Here is an 18,677-nt window from a genome sequence, read left to right on the forward strand (position 1 = left end):
ATCCCCTGAATTCAGTTTCTGCTAGAAATGAAAACAAGGGTGTACACTGATGCCATTTCTGTGTTCTGCAGGGCACAAGTAGCGTTGACTGATGTTGCACAGTGAGTTCCTCTAAAGCTTTGTGTTTCTGCCTTCGAATATTAAAATGAATATTTTAAAATAATATTATTTCTTAAAATTTAGGCTCCTTGAATAAGGCTTCAAAAAAGATTCAGGTTACTCCTAACACCTTCCAGGGAGTTACATAAAGAGATAAAAAACCCCTAGATGTTATGTAGAATTTTCCTCTGGTAATGTGGTGGACCTTGTCATTGTTTAACCCCAGTTGGCAACTAACCCACACAGCTGCTCGCTCACTCACTCCCCGCCGGTGGGATGGGGGAGACAATTGGAAGGGCAGAAGTGAGAAAACTCATGGCTTGAGATAAAACCACTTCAGTAGGTAAAGCAAAAGCTGGGTGTGCAAGCAAAGCAACACAAGGAATTCATGGCCCCCCGCCCATGGGCAGGCGGGTGCTCGGCCATCTCCAGCACGGCCGGGCTCCATCACGCGTAACGGTGACTTGGGGAGACAAACGCCACCACTGCGAACGTCCCCCCCTTCCTCCTCCTCCCCCAGCTGTATGTGCTGAGCATGAGCCGTCGGGTGGGGGATACCCCTGGGGTCAGCTGGGGTCAGCTGTCCCCGCTGTGTCCCCTCCCAGCTCCTTGTGCACCCCCAGGCTGCTCGCTGGGGGTGGGGGGAGAGGCAGAAAAGGCCTTGGCTCTGTGTAAGCCCTGCTCAGCGGTAACAAAAACATCCCTGTGTTATCAGCACTGTGTTCAGCACAGATCCAAACCACAACCCCGTATCGATACTGTGAAGAAAATGAACTCTATCCCAGCCAAAACCAGCACATTCTGCACTCCTTTTTCCATACCGTTTATGTCATGCTCTGATCCCACACTGTCCAGTACATCCTCATTAACTGCCACCACCCTTCCTGTCATTCGATACAATAGACAGATACCATTCCCTAGGTCTGTGGATCACGCCTGTGAAATGTCTGTAAAATGTCCACAGAATGTCCACTGAGTTAATTTGGTCCGTGACTTTGGGCTCCATCTATCGTGATGGTCACTCAAGACAGGAGCAGTGGTGTGTTCATGGAGTTACTGGGCACCAAAGCCAGCTCAGGTCAGGTCACTGCTGCACTTGCACTGCTTCTTGTAAGGCCTGTCCCCCACTGATTCAGGTGATTCCTGCTACAGTAATTCCTATAACACGCAACTCAAATCCCGGGTTACAACAATTTAAAGCTATTTCCATTACAGTCTCCTCTCTTAGTCCTTTTGGACCAGACAATTGGATTTAACATTGCACTGAACTCTTCCCCTTGCTCCTGCTCTGGCTTGGATTTAGCCCCAGACTGCAGTCCTTTAGGGTTGTACCTGCACCAAGGGGAGACTAATCTGTTATCCCCAGTCTCTCCAGGGGTGTACTTGCTGCAGCATAGATTACCCACAGCCAGTCACTTCAGAGTGCACCTGCTCCAGGGTGGCCTAATCCATGGCCCACAGTGCACCCAGAGGTATCCCTGCTCCAGGGCGGCCTTACCCACAGCCACAGTCCCTTCAGAAATAAACCTGCCCCAATGTGGCCTTACCCACTGCTGCAGTCCTGCTCTGTCATGGGGTCATCCATGGCCAGACACTTTGAGGTGCTCCAGCATGACCTCATGCACAGCCACTGGTGCTTCAGGGTGTACCTGCTGCAGCTTGGACTTACCCTTGAGCCACAGGTGCTTCAAAGTGTACCTTCTCCAGTGTGGGCTTACCCCTGGGCCACAGTCCCTCTAGAGGTATACCTGCTGCTGCACAGACAGACCCACAGCCACATGCTTGGAGAAGTACCTGCTGTGCCATGGGCTTATCCACAGCCACGGATGCTTCAGGATGTCCTGCTCCCCTGTGGATTCATGCACAAGTCACAGTCCCTTTAACTTGAGTTCACACAAGAGTTCCAGCCTGTCCAGAGCAGCAGCACAGGAACAGCAGCGATGCCCTGGCCATCTGTCAGCCCAGGACATCACCACTGCTGTTATCAAAATGTGCCCAGGCACAGCAGAAGCAGATGATCAGTGCTACAGCAGCACAGCGAGCAACCAAAGCAAAAAACAGCCACCAATGAGGACTGGACTCTGATATACAGCAAGGCAAGCAAGCCCCATGACAAGCACAGGAGCCAGTCAGTTAGTAGCTAAACAGCAGTAACAGCTATAAATTCAGTCTAGCACATTCCAGTCAAACCTGTTGTTATCTCAAACCCTTTAAGTCCCACACTGGGCGTCAGAAAGGACCCCTGTCATGGTTTAACCCCAGCCAGCAACTTGGCCCCACACAGCCGCTGGCTCCCGGTGGGATGGGGAGACAATCGGAAGGGTAAGAGTGAGAAAACTCATGGCTTGAGATAAAACCCCTTTAATAGGCAAAGCAAAATCCGGGCGTGCAAGCAAAGCAACACAAGGAATTCATGGCCCCCTGCCCATGGGCAGGCGGGTGCTCAGCCATCTCCAGCGTGGCCGGGCTCCATCACGCGTAACGGTGACTTGGGGAGACAAACACCACCACTGCGAACTGTCCCTGTGTTATCAGCACTGTGTTCAGCACAGATCCAAACCATAACCCCATACTAGATACTAGGAGGAAAATGAACTCCATCCCATCCAAAACCAGCACAACCCCAAGGGTCTGACTGAGCCTGTAGCTGGTGTTAGTGCCGGTGAATACCGGTGGTGGTGGGTGGGTGAGGGAGCTGCCAGTGGGGTCACAGCCAGCACAGCCTGTCTGCTTACAGCCCCAGGGAGGGGTGGGCTGCAGGGGCACGGTAAGGGAGGTGGCTGAGGGAGACTTTGGAGTCACCCTTGCCAGAAAGCATAAACGTAGCCGGTGCGTTGCTGTAACCGTCATAAGATAATGTCTGTACGTGAGTGCTGCAGGTGCTGAGGAGCTGACCGCTGCTGCTGCTACAAACCAAGCTACTTATAAAATCGCTTGATTTTACAAGCCCATTGAATATAAAAATATCTTGACATATGCAGCATTTCCAAATGTCAAGTCATGCAGTCCTTCCTCTGCAGAACTGGAAAAGCAAAGCAAAGGTAAAGAGAGTGGAAAGTCAAAGGAGGTGAGCTGAAGCAGGAGTGGGCTCGCTTGCATCGAATAGCCTGAAACAGTTTTTCATCTTGGTGGGTTTGGGGGAGAGGAGATATGTGGGAGGAAGTGGATTTGTGCTCTGCTCAGCCATTAACTCTAATGGGTTATCCATGCAAATCCTCCACATGGTGAGAAGGGAATAAATCGCTGCGTGTAAAGCCTTAATGCAAGAATATTTGTTAAATACAAAATAGTGTGAAATCAGTTCCAACAGCTTTCAGCCTTCCTAATCTTTTATTAACCATTATGTGTGATTTTATTATTAAATCATTAGCTGATGCTGAAGGAATATATGGGACAAAATTAGACTGGGCTCTGCAGTGTTTATGGCTCAGTGTTCAAGGGCAATTCTTCAAAGTTTGAGGATTTTTTCTCTCTTTTACTGGTTGCAGCTTTGCATCAATGCAAGCGCTGAAAGCTACTCAAATTTATGAACATTTCTTTATATACATATGATCTCTTTTAAACTTTAGTTGATCTTCTTATAGAGCCAAATTCTGGTCATATCGAAGCTGATGGGAATTCTGCCCAAGAGAACAGCAGGATCCCAGTGAGATTTATGCATATGTGTGATGCTGAGCGTGTGACAGAATTGAATGTAATGGCAACATTTCCCAAATGGGACGTAGGAATTAATGTGGTCCAGGGAAAACCCATTTGTAGCACTTGCCATTGCTAGAGCAAAATCCTTTTGTTTTCTTCACTGCCTCTCAAGCACACTTCTAATTATTGCAAAATATATTCTGAGGAGTGTAATGAAGAGCTCTGTTTTACATGCTTGAAATTAGAAGATAACTCCCTTGATACTTCAATTCTTGAATGTTCAGCCAATTTGCAGGTGTCCTGGCCTCATTAATGCCTGCACTACAGAAGCAGGCTATTTCCAGGTGCTTCCAAGAATACAGCGACTGCAGCATTGTGATGGTCAGGCTTTAACGCTAGCAGACACCTTTGTGGACTTGTATGGATCGTTACAAAAGGAGCCAAGGGTCAGTTTGGATTCCCATGCTTTTCATTTGCTGCCTGCTTGTGAGACCTATGAAGGCCTTAAGAAAATCCAGTGAGACTCTGCACAGTAGCTGGAGTTTGTCTCATCTCTGTGCCATGCTTATAGTTTCTGGTATTTGCAGAGTAGACCTTCAGGAAAAGATTTTTTGTGACAAGATGAAAAAACTTGATGCTCCACCCAGATAACTTGATGGACTGGGCAGGAAGAAGGAATGGAGAAAAGGGGAAAAAATACATAGAAAGAGGAAAAATAAACAGCCTGACAAGCAATTCCCTCTAGTCTTAATCACTCTGGCAAGTATTGATCATCCTGGCTCTTGTTCGGAGTGATTGTTATTGCAGCACTACACCCTGCCTGGGACCCCGAGCTGGTGATCCCATACTAAGCAGGAGCCTCGGTATCTCCCCGCCGTTGGGCAGTGTGTGTGGTGGGGATGCCACATGCTGAACATGTTTTTGGGGTGTGTCACTTGCAGACAGGAGCTGCTGGGTGGTTTGAAAGCACTGTACCTGTACACGTTTCCTGCACCTTGGACAAAATCAGAAAGAGGCAAAAGGGGATGTGAACAGGCTGTGGGAGGTCGGGGGAAGAGATGCCTTTAGGGAAGGGGGAGTTGGGGTGCACTTCCCACAGTATTACCTGTGCAGATGTATCACTTAGGCAGCCACTAAAACACACCATTTCTGGCAAGATAACCTAGGGATTATATATATGAAACATAGATTATTGCACACCACAGGGGCTTCCTGAATTGTAACAAGCTTTACTCCCAGGCAAGAAGCTTTTGAGAAGTAATGCATGAACTGTCTTATTTACTCTCCTGTGCTTAAATAATTCCTCTTGTTTTCACAGGCCGATGCTGGCTGGATGCTTTGGAACTTGCCCTGCGTTGCTCCAGCCTCTTCCGGCTCAGTGCCTCCAAGCAGGGAAAGGACGGAGAAATGAACGGCTCGAGCGATTCTGCGCATGTGGGGCTCAACCACCTCTTGCACACAAGCACTATCTCAGACCAGGAGTTCTTCCAGTAAGATGGGGCTATCACTTCTTAATGGACAGAGAGGTGTTGCATGGCTCACACTTGGGCATTCTCTTAATTTTAGCATAATCTAGCCAGAGTCCACTAAGGAGACCTGTTTCAAAGCAGCCTGCGTGTTCTGCTGATCACTAATATACTGCTATTACTATTACTATAACGTTCTGCTAATCTACATCACTAATATATGGGTTTGGTACACATGGGGGTTGTTGTCACCTAATACTTGAGCACACGGACTGCGGGAAACCTCAGCTGTGTTTGTGGGTACATAAACAATTTTCTTCTGTCCCCTCTTGGGCCAAAACGCTGTCTGGAGATGCTGGTGTGAAAAATGGCTTGCCTGAGTAAGGATTGCAGAATCTAGCTACTAGACTAAACCTGTGGTTACACAGACACAATCACTAACAGTGTCTGTCTGTCGGCTAGCACATATGGCTCTGAGTCTGATTTATTTTTTAATAATGTGTTCTCTTCTCTAATAGTACTGTGTCATAGTCAGCAGAGTGCACACACTGCATCCTTAGTTTTATAATTACTTTCTCTCTCTACAGGGGTTTTGAGCGGTTTCCAATTTCTTCCTTGATTCATCAGATAAATTTTTACATAAGGGGAAAAAGGTCCCCACAGACTTCTTTCTATTCATATTGCTAGTATTACTGCAGCATTTTGGAACAACTCACATCAAAGCTCTGTAAGCATTAAAAAACCCCAGGCCTTATCTGTTGCTTATAGCTAAATAGGCAACCTCAAAAATCCCTCTGGTATAGACACTTGGCCCTTGGAGTGGGAACTGGGAAATGTAGTGTCTCATTCTGGTTCTGCTGATACGAATTTGGCTCTTAGGGCTCACAGCAATGTACCATTGGTTGCACAGCTTTTAGGGTAGCAATTTCTGCTGTCTGCAAAGATGATGCACAGTGGGACCTCACCTTTCATTTCCTTAGGCTCTGTTATAACAACAGGCTCTGTTATAACAACAGCAGGGATCTGAGTCCTCTTCAGAGGGTTGAGGTATCTCTCATCCCATGGGCCCAAAGGGGTGGCAGCATTTTGGTCTGCTGGTATGTGTTCTCCAGTCCTGCTGTTTGGGTTTTTAGCTTGAGTTTGAAGAAGAGCTTTACTGAAGAGCAGTAGGAGAAGAGAAGGAAATCTCATGTGTTACCAGGGCATGTGCCCTAGTACTTGTGCAAATACTTATGTTGTTCTTGGGCTTCTTCCATAATACTTCACTTCCTAATTTCTTTCTGCCTAAGAGACAGTCTCTTAGGGCTGTGCTCGCTGTGATAATGAATCCAGGAATGCAGTGAACTTGTTTTTCAGCTGATGGATGTGTACAGAAATCCAGTATTAAAATGGAGCCTGTGGCAGACCCGTGCTTACTGTAAGGAAGCACAGAAGGTAGAATTAAAACTCTAGTATAAAGTATTCCTTCAAAATATGATGCATAAATGATGCTTCTGTTTCACCTCTTAACTGTTCAACATTAAAAGCTCTCTTGAATTATGGGGCTTAGCAGTAGCACAGTTTTCAGCAGGACAGAGTACCCACAATTGGGAGCAGATTTTTATGACAGGCTCTGATTTTAGCTGAGTCTGGTTCAAGCTGGGTGTTCAGCATCTGGTCATCTTTCTGAGTCCTGCAACTGGTTTTGATGTGTACGCAGACTTTCCCCAGTGCTTAGAGCCCAGGGGAGTTTGATGGTTGCAGGACAGGGGGACGACTTGCTGTCGTTCATGGAGGAATAAAGAACATTTAAACAAGGGAGAATTCAGAACCAAAACTGTGCAAATGCTGAGCAGAGGGGTTTGGGTTTGCCGTTGACAGTGCCTTCCTCATAGGGATTCAATCATTCTAATTAAATGCCTTCCCTACAGGGAATCTTACCAATTAAATTGACACGCTGTTGTTAGGGGGCCATTTAATTACATTTAACTCTATCTTCAAATTAGCCAAACTATTCTGTCAAAAAAAGAAAAAGAAAAGGGAGATGATGGATATTATAGGGAGAACAAACCCGAAGGGAGTTGGCAAAGGTGAATCTTTCCTTGAGCCAAAGTTACATTTGTGTGCTGGCTGCTTTGCTCCTTCCCTGCTGGGAAAGAAGGCAAGATTATAAAGTGATTTTAAAATCTATGTCTTTAATAGCATATAAAAATGAGGGAGAGAACTGTGCAAGTGAGTCAAAGGCTAAAGCACTGTGTAAATCTGTGATTTTAGATAAGAGGCCTTTAGGGCACCAGGCACTCTTCTTTCTAATATGAAGTTGTATTTCTTGTCACTTCCATGTTTTATCTCCAGCAACACCAGGAATCTGGCTGGTTTACTTGTTTGACAAGAACCAAAGGGTTTTTTTGATTTGTGTAGAAGAGTGGTAGCAAACCTAAAGAGGTCCTGGTTACTGACTGAAGTTTCCAGGAATGTCCCTAGAGAATAAAGCACTGGTACAAGACAGCTCCAATATGCTGAAACAGTAAATCAGCTGTGAAAAATGCCAAGTTATTCATGTTCATGGTGGAAAACCAGTGTTGACTTTTAGCACAGTCATTCCCTCACAGATTTTAAAGCCTGGTCCAAAACCCATTGGAAGCCCCTGGGAAGTCTTGACATTGATTTTACCTCAAACTCATGGTGTGGCTTTTGTTTTTAGCGTATGTTACGTATTCAGTGGTGCTTCTGCTTGAAGGAATAGGGAATAGAAGAGCCGGGCTCCACTTCAACATCTCAGACTTGTTCCTTAGAATGGGAAGCATCTGTTTTCCCTTTGGTTCCCCAGAGTGGCTCCTTGGCTCTGGTTGTGTTATAGTCTTGCCTTGTTTGTGGCTGGTGGCTAATCAGTGCACAGTTGAGTGGGATTTCATGTGAATTTAATTCCCTCTTGGACTAAATCGGAAATCCTTAAAAAATAATGGGGGGAGCAGAGGAAACTAAGAAAAAAGTCACTTGCTCCACTGAAATGCCAAATATTTCCCAAATGTGAGGCAGGTGACACAGAAAAACACTTGTTTTTCTTACAAATGTGAACTAGAAGCAAGTGCTACTTCTCAGCCATGAACCGTGAGCCTTAATAATGAACAGTTCTTTCAAGCATGTATCCCCATGGATGACACTTTCACTAGGTAAGGGAGTGTAGCAGCCACAGACAAACACATATTTAGCTGATCATTGAAAAACTAAGAAATAAATTATGTATTTAAATGATCAACAACTAATAACTACTAACTTCGTAGACCTACCATCCAGGAAATATCTGGGCTGAGGAATCATGGGATAATCTCTCTAGGCAGCTCTCTCCTCACCTTCTTTCTCCTTTATTTACTTAAACTCAAGCATGTGCTATACTCAGTGCTTATATTTGGTATTTGGTTATTAGTCATTACACTTGCTGGTTGCTAGTTAAAAAAAAGAAGTACCATCCTGGCACTAGAATGATGAAGACACATCATGTCTAATAGCAAATTATTAGTGCTGGAGTATAGTGGTCATTGACTCTCTGATTTATCATCTTGTTTTTATCTTACAGTAAAACTGTAAATTAAAAAACCCTTGTAGTTTATATATATATACACATAGACATATATGCATACATACATATATATACAAAGGGAGTTAAAAGATTTTCTAAAGGCACAGAAAGCTGTAGACAACACTTTCAAAAGAACTCTAGAAGCTGAGCTTCTCCAGAAACTGAGCTGTGACTGTCACAATGTGGCTTGCTTGGAGTGTTAAAAATCACGAGCTTATTTCAGTGCATAGTTGGAAGTTGAGATCTTCTGAAAAGCTGATGCCAGTTCTGTGTTCTGACTCTTGTTTTTTTTTAATCTGGCTCTAACTAGCAATGCCTAATTCTCTTTTTTTTTTAAAAAAAATTTAAAAGAAAAAAAAGGGGGGGGGGAGCAAGGGATGGGAAATTTCAACATTAATCTATAACCAATATTGGAACATGCTCAGAATAGCCTGAGAAAAGGCCTATCATGGAGAGACTTCAAGCTTGACAGAACATTCCTGTGTACTGAGGAGAGAAATCTTGCTTTGAGAGATTAATTGTTTAGTCTGAGGAAGAGGAGGCTGAGGGGAGACCTCATGGCCCTCTACAGCTCCCTGAAAGGAGGGTGCAGAGAGCTGGGGATGCGTCTCTGTAACCAAGTAATACGTGATAGGACAAGAGGGAATGTCCTCAAGCTGCGCCAGTGCAGGGTCAGACTGGATATCAGGAAGCATTTCTTTCCAAAACGGGTTGTTGGGTGTTGGAATGGGCTGCCCAGGGAGGTGGTGGAGTCCCCATCCCTGGAGGGGTTTAGGAGTCACGTCAACATAGCACAGAGGGATTTGGTGGAGTTGGGAACTGTTAATGTTGGGTTGATGGTGGGACTGGATGATCTTCGAGATCTTCTCCAACCTAGATGATTCTGTGATTCTGAGAGGGAGATGGACTACAGGAGATCTCAAAATTCTTCAAGATCCAGGGCCTGTTTAGATTCTCTGAAACTCCCAGTATAGCTGAGACTCTTTCCTTATTGCTCTATGCAAGAGCAGTTTTGTGTGAGAACTTGGGTAAGAAGTTTTCAGAGGAAGGTCAAGTTGAGAAGGTCAGCACCTGAGAGCTGGGCTAGGCCATGAAAGAGGTGATGTGTGTGCAAAGACATGTATGAATAGGGAAAACTGAATCCTATACTAAATGTCACTTGAAAAAAAAAATTTAGTGGATACTTTTCAGCATCTGACCTCTGGCTCACCTAATTGTTTGCTATCTGTTGTATGAACTGCATCTGCTTTTTCAAATGGAGATGCTATAGGCTGCTTGAGAGACAATTTTTGGCTTTGTCCTCATTCTCTAAAGTCTGATCACTGAGCATGAAGCTTGCTACACGCATGCTTTCCCTTGGATGCTGTTATGATCTGGGTATTCTTCTTACATGTAACTATCCAGTCCATGCTTCCAGCTGAGTTCTACTACAGAGCATTATCTAGGGGGAGCACATTCCCCAGGTTAGTTTGGGGAGGTGTGTGTTTGTGTGAAAATACTTGCTTCTATTAATTTTTAAATTTCCCTTTCCTAGGCTGACTTAGGGCCACCATCTGTTGAAATAAAGTAGTAGTAGTAGTACCAAAAAGAAAATCTGTTTCATAATGTCATATTTTTCCCATACGCTAGAATCCACTGATTTGTTTCTGTAAAGGGAAGAATGTCTCCTGACTGACACTTCATTTCTCTAATCAGCAGTGTACAGTTGTTAGTGTGTGCTCTGTATCCCTCCAGTATACGCGCTCCCATCCGGAGCCAGCGGCAATTCTGTGTAACGATGGGTAAGTAGAGCTTAGTGGTAGATCTGCAAAATGCAGTTTGGAAGAGAGAATTCTGATGGAAAATATCATTTCTCTGATAAAAACCTTGCTACAGGAGATCAATGTCTTATCTCTCCTGGGCTTCACACCCTATTTTGAGTCCTGGGGGTTGTTTTTACTTTCTCTAAAAGGCCTTAAGTAATCTGGCTTTGTAAATCAAATTGAAGCAAGTAACGAACTGTGTGTTGCAGTTTGAATGAATCAGCTCTGGAGAACCACCACCATTTGGAAAATGATGCTTTTTCGGACAAGTCTGAGAGAGACAACGTAGAAGAGTCGGAGAATGAAACTCATGAGAACAGCCGGAAAACAAACGAAAGCGAGAGCGATCAGTCAGAAATCCATGGAGAGGTCTCTCCAGGAAGAAAAGGGACGACTTATATTGAACAGATCTATGAGGAATTCGGGGAGGTAAAAGAAAAAAAATTATTTTAATCACTGTCTGTTTCTGTTAAAATGTCTGCGTTCGTAGTATCTGTCATTCAGCCTTTTGGATGTGTGGCGGTTAAGAACCAGCTTTGTGAGTTCCAGTGTTTTACAGATAAAGCACTGCACAGCTTTCTGCTAAATTATGTTGAATTATCATGTGCTCTAATAATTATGCATTATGAACAGCAGCTCTGCTACTGTGCTTTGGCGTGCTTCCAGTATCAGCGATTGCTTTAACCAGTTATTGCATTAAGGAGCCGCATAGCATTGGCACGGTGCTTTGTGGAGCCAGCAGGAGAGGGAATTATTATTCTGGGCATGTGTCCTGGCCAATTAGGATGCTCAATCCTTGCTTGATACAAAATATGATACTTCCCTTTTTTCATTATGTATGGAACATCCTTTTTGTGAGTCCTAATGGAGCATTTGAGCCACTTGATTCCAAAATGACAGTTTCTTGTAGGAAAGCCACTTCTCATGTCATTTAACAGCAGGAGGATGTGTGTCTGTTCCACATAAGAGCTTTTGTTAGCTGGATGTCACTGTGACACCTCTGAAGAAGGCAGCGGTAGAGAGCTGGGGGAGCCGAGTGTGTTGGGGAGAATCAGTCCGGGCAGGCAGCAGAGGAGCTCTGCTCCAGCACCAGGAGGGCTCTGAGCACTTCCCTTGCCTATTGCTTTGAGCAAGGGAGCTGAAGTCTTGCTGGTGCTTCAAAGAAAACCACTTTGCTACAAAGCTGTTTCTTTCTTGGGTGTGTTTGCTGCCATTTCAGATGTCAGGGTTGAGGTGCAAGTCCCTGCTGTAGAAATTGTGCTTGCAAACACAACTGTTGCCTACATATACAAAAAAAACCCAACTCCCCTTTTGTGCATCTTTCCCCTCAAATCCCACCCCAGACACACAGCAAATGGTAACTGGGTCCAAACAGGGGATTCTGAATATAGCTGAGGAACTAAGCAACAGCAAAATTAAAGCGATCTTAATTTTTATCAGCTGCTTATTCTGAAATGACCTTTTCCCACTTGACAAACTTGTGCCAGAAGTATTGGCAGGCTAGGCTGATACTTCAGTGCTTGAATGAGCCGTTACAGGCAGCACTGATGTGTGCGTGTGGGTGTGCGAGAGTGAGAGAGATCTCTGCAGTTTTACATTAAAATAAAAAGAAAAGCAGTACAAACCAAATGGAAAGGACTGAATTTCTGCTGTAGAGAGTGACACTTCGTGTAGTGTAAAGTAAGACTAGCCATAGTGTGGGTGCTCTGCACAGGTAACAAACACCCAGTGGGCTTTCAGAAAGAGTTGCCATGCAGCCTTGGCCATTACATATTTTACTAGATTTCTGTTGCTGGCCAAGAGATGGGGCTGTGGTCACCCGAGACACACAGGTAGGACTGGTTGTTGAGTCTTACCCCACTGGTGACCATAAGGTAAGGGCAAGTAGGTTGTATGCGGTGACACAGTTTGCTCTCAGCAATGGGATGAGATGTATCAAGGTAAATAACTGCCAATTAATAACATTTACTGTCATCTTAAAGTGCAACTGTTGCCCTTCAGTCTGTGTGTACAGTTCAGATTTGGCAGGACAAAGATCACAGATGTAAACCATCACTGTTAAATCTTCAGCTTGACTTTGAAAGCTCAATTGAAAGGTGTGCACGTGTGTATGTGCATCCGTTTGTGTTTGAAAGGTGGGTGCTTGTGCATCTGTGTGGATGGATGTTCCAGCTTTGCTTTGTTTGTAGTAGGAATGTGAAGAGACAGGTGTCAGGAGGACTTTGAGACTGCAAAAGTTGGTCTAGAATATAAAAAAGAGACCTCCTCAGTACGTAGATGTATAACAAAAACCCCTTTTTAAAAAAGTTTTGTGGTTATACCAAGTTATAAAAAGAGTTATTGAGGATGATGCATTTGAGAGGAAAGCAAACCAGAAGTGGCTTGAGGTTGTTCTCATCTTCCTGCACCTCCTTCTCCTTCCCTCTTCATCCATCCCTTCTGCAGTGATTCACTCTGAGTGACACTTTATGCAATTTCACACTTGCACTTTGTGCAGTTTCAACATGGCATTAATTGATATTGCCAATACACATGCACTTGAGAACCTGGATAAGTAATGAAAGTTCTGACAGACCCATACATATTGTAAGCCCTAGCTGACGCTATGGTATTACGTTCTTTAATGGTTTCCATTTCTTCTTGGAGGTTCAAGCTGTGTATTGCATCAGACTGACACAAGAAGAGTGGTATGATAATGGAAAAAGAATGAAATGGAAAGAGCTTTGTTGTTCCTCGGTCTGAAATTCCCCCCAGGGTACAAACCGGATGTGGTGTGTGACGAGTAAAAGAGCTGACTGGGAGCCAAAAAGGTGGTGCTGGGAATGCTCAGGTGGTGAAAATCAGTGTTTAGTGATTTACACCATCTGCAAATCCTGTTGGGATATGCTTTGTGTCCTCTCCCAAACCAAAGTCCATTCCAAAAGTGGATCTGTGCCCTTTTACTGATACAAGTTCCTTGTCTATAAACAGTAGAAAGGCTAAGTATAAATACTCTCTTTCATTGTTAAATCCTGATGGGTGTTAGACAAAAGTCAAAGTCTGTGTTAAAATAACATTAATGTCTGAAAAGTTACTTTTTCTTTCTCCAGTGGCTTGAAAGGTCCATTCCCCCACGTAGCCCTGTGGAATGCATAGGACCTCCACAATTATAGCTGAAACCACAACATAATCCTTGGCTTTTTTACAGTTGCCTGCACTCCTGTTGCAAAGGGCACTGAGCAGCACTGGGGGGCAGAGTCTTTGTGCGCGTCACCTGGCAGTGGGCCCTTTATCTACTACTGGTTTGTCTTATTTTGAACTTGAAGGACTGCTTCCATTCTTTGTTTATTACTCTTTTATCTCTTAAATTATTCTACATTTATAATAGTAAATCTTACAGTCTCTCATTTGCTGAGAATGAGACTGAAAGGAGCTTTTGTACACACCCCACCTGGCTGTAGTGATGCTGGAACAGCCTTGGGCACGTCCACACCCCGGAGGGTGTGGAGGCTGGGGCTCAGGAAGGAGCACAGCAGAGGTGTCCTCCCTGCCACGCCAGCCCTCGCAGAGGCCCAGGTGTACTGCTGTACTGTACTGCTGTACTGCTCCCTTTAGTGCTTCAGGGATCCACTCCTCCTGAGACAGCTGATGTCTCTTTGCAGTGCTGTAGCTGAGCGTCACCTCTGTGCCAGGGCCAGGTATGCCAGGGTGAGCTTGGGCTCTCCCAGTAAATGCACCCGCAAGAAATAGTTTTCCTGTTTCTGCCCTGAACTTCCCTTTTCCCATCGTAGACAGGTGAATCGTCTCAAACAGAAACTGTCTCCGAGGAGAACAAGAGCCTGATGTGGATCCTGCTGAAGCAGCTGCGGCCCGGCATGGACCTGTCACGGGTGGTGCTGCCCACCTTCATCCTGGAGCCACGCTCCTTCCTGAACAAGCTCTCCGATTACTACTACCATGCTGACCTGCTTTCCCAGTAAGCAGCACGCAGAGGGTGCCCAGTGTGGGCATTTTTCTGGTATTTGTGAAAATGTGTTACAGAGTTAGCTTGGTGCTGGCTGAGGTGTGTTTATGTGCTTGAAAAGCTCCCAAATAACATCTAGGTCACTGGGTTCATCATAAATGAAGCCAGGCACTAGCTGCAGTGACCTTTTAAAGGTGGACTTCTGCCAGTGAGGAGCAAGGAAGCAAGGAAAACAGTTAAACTCCAGACAAAACTAGCTTGGCACATGCACTTTTGCCAGCATTGGCTGGAACCGGTGGGGATTCTGCTCTCTCCTTTGAGCATCTCGCAGCAGAGCTGTGCCACCTTCTGGTGTACGTGTGTACGGAGGGGAATAGGACAGAGCGAACAGGATTGTCAAGCACTTCTGCCCCCAAAAGCAATATAATTATGTTGGTTGATAAACAAATAAGAAGCATCTTTTAACACCATTGATGAGAGAGACCTGCTGGGAGCAGCAGAGTGGAAAATAGAAAATGTTATGCTTCCAGGTAGGGCCAGCCTTCTCAATGAGATATGCTTGGTGTATTTTAAAACCAGTGTGTACAATAATCACATAGCAACACTAGTTACTCATGTTTATTCCACTGCCTCTGGGTAATTTTAGAATCGTGGTATTTTCAAGCCTTGTTTGTGGTATTTGTAACATCTGAAGTTAAGGAAATGGTTTTCCTCAGTGCTGAGATCTAAGAAAACTTCAAGAGGTTTGGAGGTTTTGTTACATAAACCTCTTTGTGGTATGGATGTTCCTTCTAAATGGATTTCGCAAGAACTTAGGTTGATTTTCAAATCTGACTAAATGGTTGGAAATAGCAGGAACACTATCGTCTATGTTTACTTCCCACTTCAAGTTTCAGCTGGGAGGGACTGGATGAGGTGACCATGAGAAGTCCCTTCCAACCTCAGAGTACTGAAAGAGGCCATGTAGCACATCAGCTTTAAAGATCTTTTAAGGAAGAGGGAAACAAGAAAAAGAGAGAAAAAGAGAATTGTCTTTTATTTTGGTGGCATAAGTATTATGGCTTTTATGACTCACACTGTAACTAAGTGTGAGTGGCAGTCCCACATTAACATGCTTGAATGTCTAATCAAACCTGATACACTCCAGAAATTCTATTAGACCTTTTGCAGGAGTGCAGGGCAGCAGGTGCCACATTTTAAGAGTTTACTGGTATGTTGTATGATGTACATTACTAAAAAAAAAAAATATTTCTGCTGACAGTCACCTTTTCCAGTGGCAGCAGCACGGAAGTTATTTCCCTTTAGTACTAGGGAAATATTACTGAAATGAATGTTGTTGTACTGGCATGAAATAAATGTGATGTGTGAACAGTAGAAAGGCCATTTTATGTTCTCTCCTGCAGGGCTGTCCTTGAAGATGATCCATACAGTCGAATGAAGCAAGTTTTGAGGTGGTATCTGTCCGGCTTCTATAAGAAGCCAAAGGTAAAAGAATGCATCGAGTTGGGGTTGTAACAAGCTTCGAAACCTTCTGCTGTGGTTGTGTAATTCTTTATTGCCTTTTCTTTGGCACTTTACCTCTTCAGAAGACTTTGACCATTACTTTTAAAACTGAAGTTACATTTGGTTTCAGAGTAGATACTGAATGCAGAATAGTGTTGACCATCTCAGAGCTTTTGCACTGGACAGTTAGAAGGCAAAACTAGTCATCAACAAGTAACATCTCCTTGGATGCCAGATATTTCCCCTGTCTGAAAGCAGGCCCCCTTTCTCTTTTCAGGCCTATTAGTGCCATAGTGCCATGTTTCTAAATCAGTAGGCACCCACTGCATATTGTAGCAGAAATAATAAAGTTTTGTCATCTTGTAAAGCTTTGATGGGGCAAAAGATTAAATTGACAAGAATAGCAGATGAATCCATGGCTCAGATGAAAAGATTAGATTAGGAGGATATATGTAGCCAGTTCTTAGGTTTTGATTCTTGTGATTGACTTAGGTTAAAGCATCAGGGAGAAAATTATTATGTTGTTTTGTGGCCAGCTCTGTAAAGTTGGATTGCAGATCTTTCATTTGTAGCAGGTTTTGATTGCTTTGCTTTTCAGGGAATAAAAAAGCCATACAACCCTATTCTGGGAGAGACATTTCGCTGCTGTTGGTTTCACCCCCAGACGAACAGCCACACATTTTACATAGCAGAACAGGTAAGTTGCTTTACTTGGATGCTCAGGTGTTGCAAACAGCAGCCTGCCTGCACCTCTGTGTGTGGGAACACACTCCACATCTCACCCTGGGAGAGGAAGTTTGAGTTTTGTGTAAATATCCAGAGCGGGACATGGGGTGAACTAGCTGCTGATCTTTTTTCTCTTCAGATTTACAAAGATTACTGTGAGCTTTGGCAGTCATGCAAGACTATAAAAGCAGGTCTCCTGTATACAACATTAGCCTCTTGTCATGGTTTAACCCCAGCCAGCAACTTGACCCCACACAGCCACTCGCTCACTCCCCACTGGTGGGATGGGGGAGACAATCGGAAGGGTAAGAGTGAGAAAACTCATGGCTTGGGATAAACCCCTTTAATAGGCAAAGCAAAAGCCAGGTGTGCAAGCAAACCAACACAAGGAATTCATGGCCCCCTGCCCATGGGCAGGCGGGTGCTCAGCCATCTCCAGCACGGCCGGGCTCCATCACGCGTAACGGTGACTTGGGGAGACAAACGCCACCACTGCGAACGTCCCCCCCTTCCTCCTCCTCCCCCAGCTGTATGTGCTGAGCATGAGCCGTCGGGTGGGGGATACCCCTGGGGTCAGCTGGGGTCAGCTGTCCCCGCTGTGTCCCCTCCCAGCTCCTTGTGCACCCCCAGGCTGCTCACTGGGGGTGAGGGGAGAGGCAGAAAAGGCCTTGGCTCTGTGTAAGCCCTGCTCAGCGGTAACAAAAACATCCCTGTGTTATCAGCACTGTGTTCAGCACAGATCCAAACCACAACCCCATATAGATACTAGGAGGAAAATTAACTCCATCCCAGCCAAAACCAGCACACCTCTTCAATAAAGACACTTTCCATGGGGTTCTGCCCCGCTGTTTTCTTATTGTTAATAAAACATAGTTGTGGTTTGTGTTGCCTCTGTCAAAAGGATCATAAAACACATAACCAAATCCTACCTTTCTTTATTTCTAAACTTCCTATAATGATTTTAATAGGAGTAAATGGAAGGATTATCTCTATGTCTTTGGAGATAAATAAAAGGCAGAGCTCACAAGTAAAGTGGCCTGACAATATTTTATTTTATATTTACAGTGTTAGTAAAGGGATCTGAGGACCATATGGATTTTGGTACAGGGACTCCCTGTTTCATGTACATTTTTTTCCTATTTAACCAAAAGAATTTTTATTTTGTGTTATTTTATTTCAGCAATTTTATTGCATCCATTTTATGGAGGTTATTCAGATGCTGCTACAAAGTTCTGCACTGTCACTTGTTGTGTTGAAAGTCTGACAGTGTACCTGTTGGCCTAAAGTGATCTCAAATGCACAAAGACAAGAGAATACAGTGTGGGGGAGAAAGTTTACATATATAATGTTCTCATAAATAATGGCCTCACATACTGTTCCCTCCTGTAACATTCTGGTTGACTCTGCTCAGCCCTGTGGCCTTTGTCTTGCACTTTTCCCTAGAGCAGGTGTAACACCCCGTGAGGCTGTGTGTGCACCCTCCACTCTGCCTAGCCTGTAACAACTGCTGTAAGTGACCTGTGCCTATTTTTCTTCTAGGTCTCACATCATCCACCAGTGTCAGCTTTTCATGTCAGCAATAGGAAAGATGGATTCTGCATTACTGGCAGCATTCTAGCTAGGTCCAAGTTTTATGGTAAGGCATTAAGCCTAGGCATCTTCCAGGTAACGTCATAGCATTGGTTTTGGTTTGGTTTTTAATCACTCCTGAGTGTGCTGAGAGTTAAGAACAAAGAAATGCTTAAGAGATCTACCACCAGGACACCCTAATTCCTTGTCTTGACTCTCCTGAATTTTCCCTGTTTTCATCATTTCAGTGGGAGATCACATTGATGTTTAAAAAGAAAAATCAGAAAAATTGAGAGCTTTAAAAAACTGGTATTCAGAAAGCAGAGGTTCACGAGAATGTGTAGGCAATTGGTTGTCAGACTGCTTTCCAT

At 44.5% G+C, this 18,677-nt stretch overlaps 1 protein-coding gene across 4 annotated transcripts in view; it reads left to right on the plus strand.

Annotated features, from left to right (window-relative positions):
- Positions 1-18,677, plus strand: part of OSBPL5 (oxysterol binding protein like 5) — a 144,053-nt gene that overhangs the window by 110,508 nt on the left and 14,868 nt on the right. For all 4 annotated transcript variants that reach the window (XM_074918293.1, XM_074918297.1, XM_074918296.1 and 1 more), the window contains exons 8-13: positions 5,057-5,228; positions 10,775-10,994; positions 14,336-14,520; positions 15,912-15,993; positions 16,610-16,708; positions 18,277-18,373. In XM_074918293.1, the coding sequence (XP_074774394.1) occupies positions 5,057-5,228; positions 10,775-10,994; positions 14,336-14,520; positions 15,912-15,993; positions 16,610-16,708; positions 18,277-18,373 (855 nt within the window). The remainder of the gene's footprint in view (positions 1-5,056; positions 5,229-10,774; positions 10,995-14,335; positions 14,521-15,911; positions 15,994-16,609; positions 16,709-18,276; positions 18,374-18,677) is intronic.

This window comes from Athene noctua, chromosome 14, assembly GCF_965140245.1.
Source record: "Athene noctua chromosome 14, bAthNoc1.hap1.1, whole genome shotgun sequence".
Classification (NCBI taxonomy): domain Eukaryota; kingdom Metazoa; phylum Chordata; class Aves; order Strigiformes; family Strigidae; genus Athene; species Athene noctua.